This window comes from Pristiophorus japonicus, chromosome 24 (genome assembly GCF_044704955.1).
Source record: "Pristiophorus japonicus isolate sPriJap1 chromosome 24, sPriJap1.hap1, whole genome shotgun sequence".
Lineage (NCBI taxonomy): Eukaryota > Metazoa > Chordata > Chondrichthyes > Pristiophoridae > Pristiophorus > Pristiophorus japonicus.
The window spans coordinates 25,716,261-25,730,293 of NC_092000.1; the positions used below are offsets into that span (position 1 = coordinate 25,716,261).

Consider the following 14,033-nt stretch of genomic DNA (forward strand, 5'->3'; position numbering starts at 1 on the left):
CTAACGGCAGGAGCCCGGGGAGTCTGAAGTGGGAAGGCGGAGCTGGAAGATGCTTACAATGATAGTGTGTACCCTTCTAGTCAGATTGACAGGGCAAATCAGGGGTTACCTTGGCCACCCCCCCCCCCCCCCCCACTACTACCCGGGGTTATTGGGAATACAATGTGGGATGATCAGGGGCTTTAGAACGTAAGACACAGGAGCAGGAGTCGGCCATTCGGCCCCTCGAGCCTGATCATGGCTGATCTTCTACCTCAACTCCACTTTCCTGCACTGTCCCTATATCCCTTGATTCCCGTATAGGACAGAGAGGCAAAACAAGAGAAAGGGAGCTATGATTTGAATTTTCGATGGAGTTCATACCAAATTCAGGCTGAATGGAGAGGTCTGGCGCCGCCCCCCAGGGTTGATGGGCCTGCTGGTCAGATCGGCACCCCATAGTATTTGAACAGAAGTTTCATTTTTATTCTGAATGAAAATACCACTGGACTCAACGGTTAATCCACTCATTTAAAAGCTCCTGCATTTGCCCTGTGCTAATTGTCCAGTTCACTATTGTGTCCGGGATTGTCTCCTGACCTGGGCCTTCCCTTGACCCTGGGCCTGGCCCCTGTCCCTGGGCCTGCCATCTGACCCTGGGCCTTCCCCCTGACCCTGGGCCTTCCCCCTGACCCTGGGCCTGCCCTCTGACCCTGGGCCCATCCCCTCACCCTGGGCCTGGCCCCTGACCCTGGGCCTTCCCCCTGACCCTGGGCCTGCCCTCTGACCCTGGGCCTGTCCCCTCACCCTGGGGCTGCCCTCTGACCCGAGGCCTGCCCTCTGATCCTGGGCCTGACCTCTGGGCCTGCTACTTGAGGAATTACTAGTCGATAAAAACCAAGGTCCATTTTACCATCCTGGTAGTCGCATGATACAATGATAATAGAGCTGTATCACCAGTTCCTAGCATGCTACACATTCCTAGGCCTGTTACCCACTCCTAGGCCCTTCCACCCAGGCCCTCATGCTCCCCCTGGGCCACCCCCCCCGCTACCCCCATCGCTGCAGAAGTGACCAGTTAAACCATGCTCCCATTCATAGCCACATCCCCAAAATCCTATAAGGACACTCAGACACATGACCCAGTGAGGCCTGGACATGTGATCCAGTGATGCCCGGACATGAGACACATTGATACTCGGACATGTGACCCAGTGCCGCTTGGACACGTGATCCAGTGATGCCCGGACATGAGACACATTGACACTCGGACACGTGACCCATTGACACTCGGATACGTGATCGTTGTCTGTCCCACGATGTTGACTGAGCCTGATGCTGATCTGCTCCATGGATGTTTTGGCCCTGCTTTGGGGTTGGCTGGGATTTTCTGTTTGAAGTCTGGGAGTACTGGGATGGGAGTGTGTCGATGAACAGACTCCTGTTTGAGCTGCTGCATGCTGCATGTTCAGAGTGAGTAACTATTTCGTCCTTCTTGTCTCTCTCTCTCTCCCCTCTCCCCTCCCTATTAATTTCCATGCTTGCTAGTTACCCCATATGTGATGGCTACTATAGTATGGATTTGCCTGGGTAAGAAACTGACCAGTGCTTTCAGTTCTGAGTTTGTCTTCCTCACGCTCCATCTGCTGGAACATTGTTAACACACAGAGCTGGATCCAGGTCGCTGACCCTCAGCAGTGACCAGCCCTTTTATGTCCCTGCTCATCTGCAGAAGTGACCAGTTAAACCATGCTCCCATTCATAGTCACATCCCCAAAATCCCATAAGGACACTCAGACACATGACCCAGTGAGGCCTGGACATGCGATCCAGTGATGCCCGGACATGAGACCCATTGATACTCGGACATGTGACCCAGTGCCGCTTGGACACGTGATCCAGTGATGCCCGGACATGAGACACATTGACACTCGGACACGTGACCCATTGACACTCGGATACGTGATCCAGTGCCGCCTGGACATGTGATCCAGTGATGCCCGGACATGTGACCTATTGATGCCCAGACATCTGATCCAGTGACGTCAGGACACGTGATCCAGTGATGCCCAGACATTTGATTCAGTGATGCCTGGATATGTGACCCAGTGACATCAGGACACGTGACCCAGTGACATCAGGACACGTGACCCAGTGGCGCCAGAACATGTGGCCCAGTGATGCCAGGACATGTGACCCAGTGATGCCCGGTCATGTGATCCAGTGATGCCGAGACACATGATCCAATAACACCCAGTCAGGTGACCCAGTGACGCCCAGACCTTGTAAATACCCTGCATGGCACAGCCCGGGATCTGGATCCAGAATTGTGTGTGAATCTGTTCCAAACACATCCTTTCGGGGATTGTTTCAATAAAAGGTCTTCTCCTGTTGGCGATGCTGCCTGAGGTCTGTGTTCTCAGGCACTTTTATTGGGAGGAATTTGCGCAAGTGCTGTCTGACTGCGGTTCTGATGGGAAGTTAATGGTTACTGGTCACCAGGCCATTAACTCACCACATGCTTCATGACCCTTGCTCTCGACGGCCGCACAGAAACCATTGACAATGGCAGCTCACTGCGTCCACGCACCATGTGTCATGGGCGGCAACCTCCTCCACAGCTCTGCTCTCCGCAGCAAAGGCAGCGAGGAATTCTCAGTCACCTGCCCCGAGAGGGCCTCTCCCATTGGATGGGGGCACCGTGGGCACATCTCCTGGTTCCTGGGGCCGTGTTCGGAGGGGCAGTTGGCACAGAGCCTCCCACACTGTTGCCACGTTGGGCTGGATAAGGATTTCTACACAAGGGGTCTCTCCACATACATGTCATACACACCAGGGTACAGTACATGAGTACACCAACACAGTGTTGATGAAACACACAGGGTCAGTACAGGGTGTAGGGATCACACAGGGTCAGTACAAGCTGTAGGGGGTCACACAGGGGTCAGTACAGGGTGCAGGGGTCACACAGGGTCAGTACAGGGTGTAGGGATCACACAGGGTCAGTACAGGCTGTAGGGGGTCACACAGAGGGCAGTGCAGGGTGTAGGGGTCACAGGGGTCAGTACAGGGTGTAGGGCTCACACAGGGTCAGTACAGGCTGTAGGGGGTCACAAAGGGGTCAGTATAGGGTTTAGAGGGTCACACGGACTCAGTACAGGGTGTAGGGGTCATACAGGGTCAGTACAGGGTTCCGGGGTCACACAGGGTCAGTACAGCGTGTAGGGAGTCACACAGAGTCAGTACAGCGTGTAGGGGGTCACACAGTTTCAGTACAGGCTGTAGGGGGTTACACAGGGTCAGTACAGGATGTAGGGGGTCACACAGGGTCAGTACAGGGTATGGGGTCACACTGGGGCCAGTACAGGGTGTAGGAGGTCACACAGGGTCAGTACGAGATGTAGAGGTCACACAGGGTCAGTACAGAGGGAGTACAGGATGTAGAGGGTCAGTACAGGGTGTAGGGGTCACACAGGGTCAATACAGCATGTAGGGGGGGTCACACAGATTAAGGAAGAGGAGGGGTCAAGGATGGACAATTGGGGTTCCCAGAGGTGATGACCGGGGAGTGGGAAGAGACGTCCTGGCTAGATTGGTTCGGTAAGAGTGAAAGCAAGAAAGGGCACCCCCACCAGGCTGGGTAATGGAGAAGTGTTGGAGGAAGATTGTGTTGAAGGTTGCAGAGAGGTCAAGCAGGATGAGGAGGGATAATGGACCACCTTCACAGTCACCGAGAATATGGAAGAGGCAGTAAACTGGGAGGGATTCAGGCGTGAGAGTTGAAGCTCAGGCGACCAGGGATCTGGGCGGTGGTACCATATTCAGGGACCTTCTGGAGGAGCGGGAGGTTGGGGATGGGGGTCAAGGGTGAGTTTTGAGAGAAGAGGTGATGTCAGAGATTTTCAACGGGAGGGGCCCAGTACCTGGGGCGAGGGAACCATAGGCAATATCAACTAAAACGGAGGGGTGAGGAAGGGTAGTTGGGGGAGTGGTCAGAAGTTTGGTTGGAGTAGGGTTGATGGAGCAGGAGGTGGGACTCATGGATGAGATGAGCTTGGAGAGGGTTGTGAAGAAGATGGGGGAGAAATTAGAGAGAGCGGAGGTGAGGAGAGGAGTGGCTTGGTGGGTGAGGAGAGGAGAAAGCAGCTAACTGGATTGGAGTTTAAGGAACCCTTGCCCTCCTCACACTAGTTAGAAGTCAGGGTGGAGGAGGCAGGGGAGAGGGGTTTAAAGGAGGCGGTTGGTATTGAAGAAAAGGAATCTGGGGTTATCTTTGCTACCCAGGATGATCCTAGAGTAGAGAGCCATTTTGACAAAGAAGACAAAGGCCCTATAGAGCTTGATGTGGTCAGGCCAGATCTGGGAACGAGTGGCCAAGCCAGTTACCCACAAGTGCACTGATGTTTGCACTGCTTAGACTTGAGGGGCCAGAGATGGGACATGTATCGGGGGAAGTAACTAGGATTGGAGATGGTGATGCATTTGCCAGGGAAATGGACATTAGAGCAGGTATTCCCATGACCCCCCAGCTCTGCGTCTCCACAACTTGCTCCAACACCCCTCCCCCATTGCCCAGCTCAGTGGGACTGCCCTCGTTTGCTCCCACTTTCATCTATGCAATCCAACAATTAATTTTCTCCACACCACTGCCTCCAGAGCTCCCCCCCCCCTCCCAAGGATCCAGCCTTGACGACCCACCCCTACTCTTGCTCGTCTACATCCTGCCCCTTGGCGACATCATTCGCAGACGTGGAGTCAGTGCCCACATGTATCCCATCGGCATCCAGCTCTACCTCCCCCACCACCTCTCTCGGCCACTCACTGCTGTCACACTGCTTGTTCCCATCCAGGTCTGGATAAAGCCCTTAGCTTTAGAAGCCCCAAGCCACTGACTTTGGCCCACAAACTGCAAACCCTTGCAACCCAACTCCATCCGCCTTCCCCTGGCCACTGTCTGAGGCAGACTGTTCTCGTCCTCAGGTTTCCAGTTTGAATCCGAGCCGAGCTCCCAGCGTCATATCCTCTCCGTCACAAAGGCAGTTTACTCCCTCCCACCTCTGCCCATTGCCCATCCCCCATGCCTTTGTCACCTCCTGCCTCAGCTTTCCAACCCACTCCTGGCCGGCCTCCAATCCTCCTCCATAAACTGCAGCTCATCCAAACCCTGCTGCCTGTATCCTATCCCCACCAACCTCGCTCACCTTTTCATAAGAATATAAAAAATATAAGCAGGAGTAGGACATTTGGCCCCTCGAGCCTGCTCCGCCATTCAATAAGATCACGGCTGATCTGATCTTGGCCTCAACTCCACTTCCCCGCCCGCTCCCCATAACCCTTGACTCCCTTATCGTTCAAACCTCAATACCTACGATGCCTCCCAGTCCCCCAATACCTGAAATTTAAAATTCTCACCGTTGTGTTTAAATCCCTCTATAGCATCACCCCTCCCTATATTTTTGGAGTCTAGGGGAAATGAAGGAATATGGAGATCGGGCGGGAAAGTGGAGTTGAGGTCGATGATCAGCCAACTGATGAATGGCGGAGCAGGCTCGAGGGGCCGGAGGGCCTACTCCTGCTCTTATTTCTTACGTTCTTATCTCCGAAACCTCCTCCAGTCCTACAAGCCTCCGAGAATTCTCCGTTCCTCTGAATCTGACCTCTCGTGCACCCTCCCTCCCTTCACCCCACCATTGGCAGCCGTGCCTTCAGCCGTCAAGAGCTCTGAGCTCTGGAAATTCTCTCCCTAAACCTCTCCATCCCTCCACCTCCCTCTCTTCCAGTAAGACCCTCCATAAAACCCACCTCTTTGACCGCGTTTTTGATCGCCTCCCCCAATCTCGCTGTGGCACGCTGGCCATTTTGTTCCATTTTGCCTGGCTGAAGCACCTTGGGATGTTTTTCCATGTGACAAAGGTAGGGCTGGGCCAACACATTACACCCAGTCTAAGCTGACCCCACTTCACGCTGTGGAGTGACTCTTGTGTAGAAATTAAAGCTGTATTTAGGTTCAGATTCGCCACCAACCCCCTGGCCCGCAAAGACTTCCACAGATGACCGCAGTTCCCCAGAGTAAATCTGACGGACCCTGGCCACTGGGAAGACCCATTCTTGCTTTCACTTAATTCTGATCACCAGCGAGACCTTTACACCAGGACTGGCGATGCTGGCCCCAACCCCAGTGTGAAACCAGCTTGAGATAGGAACAGGCGCAGGCCATTCCGCCCCTCAAGCCTGTTCCTCCCCTTTACTTAGATCATGGCTGCTCTGCATCTTATCTCCACTTTCCGGCCTTGGATCCATTCCCCTTGACACCCTTACCCAACAAACCAGGAAGCCAGCCGGAGCAAAGGAACACAATGCAGGGATATGAAGCATTTGGGGCTTGTGCTGAACTCGAGCATCTGGTGGATGTGTTGTACATAAGTCTTATTTTTATAAACTTGCTAGGGCTGGCTATTTTTTTTAATGCTTGCTAAGTATCTGGGGCTATCTTGATTCCTTAAGGCTTTTTAGCAGAGAAGTCGATGAAATTGATAGAATTTGCAGAGAGTGTTACAGCCCGTGCCGGTGTTTATGCTCCACATGGACCTCCTCCCACCCGACCTCATCGCGCCCTGTCAGCCTATCCTTCTAGTCCCCTTCTCCCTTACGTGTTTAATCCAGCTCCCCCTTAAACGCATCGAAGCTCGTCGCCACAGCCACTCCTTCCAGTAGCCAGTTCTTTGCTAAAATCACTTCAAGAGCTCGTCACTCCGCAGTGTGAGAGATGAATTTGGCTTTAGATGGTCGGCAGAGCTCCACGGTGGAACTGAGGCACAGCCGAGCCCCTGCCGTCTGCACCTCCAGCCATCGGGGGATGAAGTACGTGTGCCGTCTGCCCGTGTCACCACCCATCCCAAACTGACCGCTGTAGCGGGGGGGTAGTGTCCAGTGTCAGCTGGCGTTACACATTCCCTGTCTGTCTACCCATCCTCCATCTGTCTACCCATCCTCTGTCTACCGATCCTCTGTCTGTCTACAGATCCTCCATCTGTCTACCCATCCTCTGTCTGTCTACAGATCCTCCATCTGTCTACCCATCCTCTGTCTACCGATCCTCTGTCTGTTTACAGATCCTCCATCTGTCTACCCATCCTCTGTCTGTCTACAGATCCTCCGTCTGTCTACCCATCCTCTGTCTACCGATCCTCTGTCTGTCTACAGATCCTCCGTCTGTCTACCCATCCTCTGTCTGTCTACAGTTCCTCCGTCTGTCTACCCATCCTCTGTCTACCGATCCTCTGTCTGTCTACAGATCCTCCGTCTGTCTACCCATCCTCTGTCTGTCTACAGATCCTCCGTCTGTCTACCCATCCTTCATCTGTCTACCCATCCTCTGTCTACCCACCCTCCGTCTGTCTACCCACCCTCCGTCTGTCTAACCATCCTCCGTCTGTCTACCCATCCTCTGTCTGTCTACAGATCCTCCGTCTGTCTACCCATCCTCTGTCTACTCATCCTCCGTCTGTCTACCCATCCTCTGTCTACCCATCCTCCATCTGTCTACCCATCCTCTGTCTACCCACCCTCCGTCTGTCTACCCATTCTCTGTCTACCCATCCTCCGTCTGTCTACCCACCCTCTGTCTGGTCTATCCATTCTCTCTGTCTGCTCTGCCAAACATCTGCATGGTCTGCCAGTTCCTGCTGACATTCACAGGCAAGGTGCTTGAGGACTCTGTTGCCACATTATGAGAAAGGGGGCAATTGGTTATTCCCGTTTGCTCCCAATTTCCTGCAGCTGGTTGTAAGTATCCTGGGAATGTTTGTTGTCTTATCCCCGGCACTGTTGTGCTCCGGTCATGTGACCGGCTGGGTGGCTCTCCTGCTGTGCCCTTTGATCCTAATCCAGGACGATTATAAATATTTCACAATAACCCACTGTCCCCCATCTCTTCCCCACCCTGACCTTGGCGATAGCTACAAAACGGCTGAGTCCTGCCACGCCGGGTCAATCAATAGCTTTTATTACCCAATGAGCAACAACCAATGGGAAACTGCACGCGAGATGGAGTGAGACTGAGAGTGAGAGCCGGTGTGTGTGTGTGTGAGATCAGGCGAGTGTGTAGGGATGTGTGTGCATACACCGTTACACACAACTGCAGCACTGGTGAGGGTGCACTTCTAAGTGGAACGAGCGGGGGACAATGTGATCGACCTGAGTCGGTAAATCAAACCAGCTCTCCGCACAGTCCATCATATCACAGAGAGACAGAGAGAAGCACAGAGACACAAATGGAGAGGTGTAGGAGGACAGAGAGACAGAGGGATGTGTAGGAAGGCAGAGAGACTGAGATACAGCAACACTGAGAGAGAAACGGAACGACAAAGAGGGGCAGCTGCACAGAAAGAGACAACAACAACAGTAACATGAATTTATATAGGGCCCAAGGCGCTTCACGGGAGTGTTATAAGACAAAACATTTGACACCAAGCCACATATCGAGAATTTAGGGCAGGTGACCAAAAGCTTGGTCAAAGAGGTGGGTTTTAAGGAGCGTCTTAAAGGAGGAGAGAGAGGTCGAGAGGTTTAGGCAGGAATTTAGGCAGAGACACGGAGACAGAGAGAGAGAGAAAGGGTCACATTTATTGCCCGCCTCTAGTTGCTCTGACAACTGAGTGGCTTGCTGGGTGATCTCCGCGGGCACTCATAGCCACCCGCCTAGTGTGGGACTGGAGTCACGTGTAGACCAGACTGGGTAAGGTGGAGGTGAGAGGCTCCCTTCCGTGATGGACATCGGTGAACCTGTTGGGTATTTACAACAAGGTCAACGCTCATATTTTTCTGGTGACAGTCCACAAATTACCCCATTTACAGGATGTAACCTTGGTGTTGTTAGTCTAGTACCACAGCTACTAGACTGCTGTGCCCCGTCACAGGTACTCCACACGCTGACAACAGGAGCACCATCACTCCAACTATATCCAACAGACTCACCTCCTGTACAGTGGAGGAGGCCACACCCCATTATAACCACCCTTCTGCTTGGGCATGTGTGTGCATGCATGTTTGTGTGTGTGCATGTGCACGCGTGTGTGAGTCCATGTGTGCACGTGTGTGTGCGCGTATGTGTGTGTGTATGCGTATGTGTGTGTGCATGTGTGCGTGCATTTGTGCACGTGTGTGTGTATGCGTGTGTATGTGTGTGCATTTGTGCACGTGTGTGTGCGGGTGCGAGTCCGTGTGCGCGTACATGTGTGCGCGCATGTGTGTGCATGCGCGTGTGTGTACACGTGCGGATGTGAGTCCGTGTGTGCACGTATGTATGTGTGTGCATGCATGTGTGCGCGCGCGTGTGTGTGTGTGTGTGTGTGTGTGTGTGCGCATGCATGCATGTGTGAGTGTACACATGGGTATGCGGGTGTGAGTCCGTGTGTGTGCCCATGCAGGTGAGTGTCTGCATGCGCGCCTCAGTCTGGGGAGGTGTAAATGGCAGTCAGTGTGTGGGGGAACAAACATATCCTTACATCTCCCAGGGCTGTGTGAAGATTGCGGTGAAGAGAGTTAAATTGGAAACAAAGATTTTTATTTCTTCAAAAAGCCTTAAAGAGTGCGGTGTCTGAGATGCCCCAGGTTTGAGCTGCTCATGTGCTTGCCAACGCTTGCGGAGCGGCTTGGCAGTTGTGCTGACGTGCTCCTGTATCGCTAGCGAACGTTTTGCTCTCTTGCAGCTGCTGCTGTTTATAAATATATCGCTGTGTCTTCTGTGCTGAATGTGGCTGTGTAACCCAATGGGCCTTTGCCTCTGTAAGCTGGGGGGGGGGTCAATCACTTAGAATCTTACAGCACAGGAGGAGGTCATTCGGCCCATCGTGCCTGTGCTGGCTCTGTGAAAGAACGATCCAATTAGTCCCACTCGCCTTGTTTGTTCCCCATAACTCAGCATTTTTTTCCCTTTCAAGTATTTATCCCTTTCCCGTTTGAAAATTACTGTTGAATCTGCTTCCACCGCCCTTTCAGGCAGCGCGTTCCAGATCATAACAACTCGCTGCGTTAAAAAAAATCTCTCCTCATCTCCCTCTCTGGTTCAATTATCTCAAATCTGCGCCCTCTGGTTACCAACCCTCTTGCCAGTAGAAACAGTTTTCCCCTATCTGCTTTACCAAAACCTCAAGTGATTTTTAACACCTCGACTAAATCTCGCTTTTCTGCTCCACGGAGAACAATCCCAGCTCAATCTCGTTGCCATGGGCGATAGGTACACACATTATGAAGTGGGGTTGTGACAGGAGAGTTATCAGCAGAAGTGTTGGTCTCAACATTAGGACTGTCCTGATATTTAACTCACGGTCTCCTCACGTCCGATAAATGGACAGAGACTTTTAAGGAGTTACACGCAGCAATGTGATTAGGACAGGCAGGTCCTGGTCGAATAGCCACCCTCACAATGTCTCAAGCTGCCTGCAGGTAAACTCCATTCCTTTTTTTATTTATTCATTGTTGAGATGTGGGCGTCACTGGCAAGGCCAGCATTTATTGCCCATCCCTAATTGCCCCTTGAGAAGGTGGTGGTGAGCCGCCTTCTTGAACCGCTGCAGTCCGTGTGGTGAAGGTGGTCCCACAGTGCTGTTAGGGAGGGAGTTCCAGGATTTTGACCCAATTGCACCCAGACATGTGACCCTGGACACGTCATCCACTAAAGAGGACATGTGACCCAAGAATGCCCGGGCCTAGCAAATGCTCAGCATCTTCAGCCCAGAATCTGGAGGCCAGAGGGCCAGAGAAGCCTTGGCGAGTTGCTGCAGTGCATCCTGTACATGGTATACACTTCAGCCACGGAGGTGGCGGGTTTGAGAGGTGTATGGTTGTGGCATGATGTATTGGGGCTTCCTGTAGGTTCTCTCTCAGTTGTGTAGGCTGCTTTAGCTGCCCAGAGCAGGTCCAAGGTCACACTGATTCCTCAGGGTGTAGGCACCGAGCTTTACCGCCTGTACAGAGGAGGTCAGGCTTCAGGGCCTGTTCAGGGAAGGTCCCAGGCTTCAGCACTTATTCAGGGAAGGCCTCAGACTTCAGCACCTATTCAGAGAAGGCTCCAGACTCAGAGCCTGTTCAGAGAAGGCCCCAGACTCAAGGCCTGTTCAGGAAAGGCCTCAGACTTAAGGCCTGTTCAGTAAAGGCTTCAGACTCAAGGCCTGTCAGGGAAGGCCTCGGGCTTCAGCGCCTATTTATGAAAGGCCTCAGACTTCAGCACCAATTCAGAGAAGGCTCCAGGCTCAGAGCCTGTCAGAGAAGGCCCCAGACTCAAGGCCTGTTCAACGAAGGCCTCAGGCTTCAGCACCTGTTCAGGGAAGGCTCCTGTCAGACAGGCAATAATTTAACCATTGATGATGAATTAAACCACACAGCTCAATCAATGTGCACCTTAAACGATGCTAAAACTATAGTACTCCCCTCTTTACACATGAACTGTTCCAGTGGATGATGTCATCATTTCAACAGGATTATGGTTCTGTCCATTGTTTTAACAAAAAAAAAGTTCACTAACATTCAAACCGAAAGTTTACTTCCTACATGTAATTGTTGAACTTTGTCCTTTTTCTCTTCCTTATTCGCTGCTTTATTTTATAAAATGATGTTATTTCATAAACATTGTGTTGAATAAAGAATACATTTTGTGGCCAGTGTTAACATTAAACACTCCCAGGGCAGGTACGGCATGGGGTTAGATACAGAGTAAAGCTCCCTCTACACTGTCCCATCAAACACTCCCAGGGCAGGTACAGCACGGGTTAGATACAGAGTAAAGCTCCCTCTACACTGACCCATCAAACACTTCCAGGGCAGGTACAGCACGGGGTTAGATACAGAGTAAAGCTCCCTCTACACTGACCCATCAAACACTCCCAGGGCAGGTACAGCACGGGGTTAGATACAGAGTAAAGCTCCCTCTACACTGACCCATCAAACACTCCCACGGCAGGTACAGCACGGGTTAGATACAGAGTAAAGCTCCCTCTACGCTGACCCATCAAACATTTCCAGGGCAGGTACAGCACGGGGTTAGATACAGAGTAAAGCTCCCTCTACACTGACCCATCAAACACTCCCACGGCAGGTACAGCACTGGTTAGATACAGAGTAAAGCTCCCTCTACACTGTCCCATCAAACACTCCCAGGGCAGGTACAGGGGGTTAGTTACAGAGTAAAGCTCCCTCTACACTGACCCATCAAACACTTCCAGGGCAGGTACAGCATGGGGTTAGATACAGAGTAAAGCTCCCTCTACACTGACCCATCAAACACTCCCAGGGCAGGTACAGCACGGGGTTAGATACAGAGTAAAGCTCCCTCTACACTGACCCATCAAACACTCCCACGGCAGATACAGCATGGGTTAGATACAGAGTAAAGCTCCCTCTACGCTGACCCATCAAACACTTCCAGGGCAGGTACAGCACGGGGTTAGATACAGAGTAAAGCTCCCTCTACACTGACCCATCAAACACTCCCACGGCAGGTACAGCAATGGTTAGATACAGAGTAAAGCGCCCTCGACACTGTCCTCTCAAACACTCCCAGGGCAGGTACAGCACGGGGTTAGATACAGAGTAAAGCTCCCTCTACACTGTCCCATCAAACACTCCCAGGGCAGGTACAGGGGGTTAGTTGCAGAGTAAAGCTTCCTCGACACTGTCCCATCAAACATTCCCAGGGGCAGGTACAGCACGGGTTAGATACAGAATAAAGTTCCCTCTATACTGCCCCAATAATATCTAATGCTAATTTCAGAGGAGCCAACCTTCCATTTCCAGCCGTATTTACAGTGTGTCGATGTGCCACTGCTCTGGCTCCTTGTATTTAATTATCTTTCGCCTCTCTGAGCCAGTGTGAGCCCAAGTGCCGGAACTAAAAGGACAGCCTGCTGACCCAGCCCCCCACCTCCCCCGCACCTCCCCCTGCTGCTTGTGGCTCAGATTGTAATTTATTGCAAGTTAGCAGCTAATTTGCCCAAGACATGCAATCAAAGGAAATTACAGCACGGAAGGAGGCCACTTCGGCCTATCGTGTTCGTGCCGGCCGACCAAGAGCTACCCAGCCCAATCCCACTTTCCAGCTCTTGGTCTGTGGCCCTGTGGGTTACGGCACTTCAAGTGCACATCCAAGTACTTTTTAAATGCGGTGAGGGTTTCTGCCTCTACCACCCTTTCAGGCCGTGAGTTCCAGACCCATACCACCCTCTGGGTGAAGAGATTTCCCCTCAAATCCCCTCCAAATGCCCCCAATTACTTTAAATCTGGTTGTTGACCCCTCTGCTAAGGGAAATAGGTCCTTCCTGTCCACCCTATCGAGGCCCCTTATAATTTTATACAACTCAATAAGGTCTCCCCTTAGCCTCCTCTGTTCCAAAGAAAACAGACCCAGCATCACCAATCTTTGCTCATAGCTAAAATTCTCCAGTCCAGGCAACATCCTCGTAAATCTCCTCTCTACCCTCTCTAGTGCAATCACATCTTTCCTGTAATGTGGTGACCTGAACTGCATGCGGTACTCTAGCTGTGGTCTAACTAGTGTTTTATACAGTTCAAGCATAACCTCCTGCTCTTATATTCTATGCCATAACTTTACAAAGTGCCCAGGTCCAGGGGCTGAGTGTGCCTAAGGGATGCGTATCTCCTGGGCTGTGTATCCTGGAGATTGTGCATCCCTCCAGGGGCTGTGGGCTAAGTAGCCCAGGGTCATAATTCCTAAACTATAAATCCTTAACCTTGTTATGCTAAACCTTTACAAATTACTGGCTAGGCCCTAGCTGGAGTATTCTGGCCAATCCTGGGCCCCACACTTTAGGAAGGCCGTCAAGCCCTTGGAGAGGGTGCAGAGGAGATTGACCAGAGTGTTCCCAGGGATAAGTTATGTGGAGAGACCAGAGAAACTGCGATTGTTCTCATTAGAGAAGGAAAAGAAAGACTTGCATTTCTCTCGCGCCTTTCACGACCACCGGACATCTCAAAGCACTTTACCGCCAATGAAGTACTTTTTGAAGTGTAGTGACTGTTGCAATGTTGGGACAGAGATT

General features: G+C 52.0%; 1 protein-coding gene across 1 annotated transcript in view; it reads left to right on the forward strand.

Annotated features, from left to right (window-relative positions):
• Nucleotides 1–14,033, forward strand: part of LOC139237849 (adhesion G protein-coupled receptor L1-like) — a 454,570-nt gene that overhangs the window by 415,391 nt on the left and 25,146 nt on the right. The window contains exon 20 of the mRNA XM_070867073.1: nt 1,528–1,569. Coding sequence (XP_070723174.1) covers nt 1,528–1,569 — 42 coding nt within the window. The remainder of the gene's footprint in view (nt 1–1,527; nt 1,570–14,033) is intronic.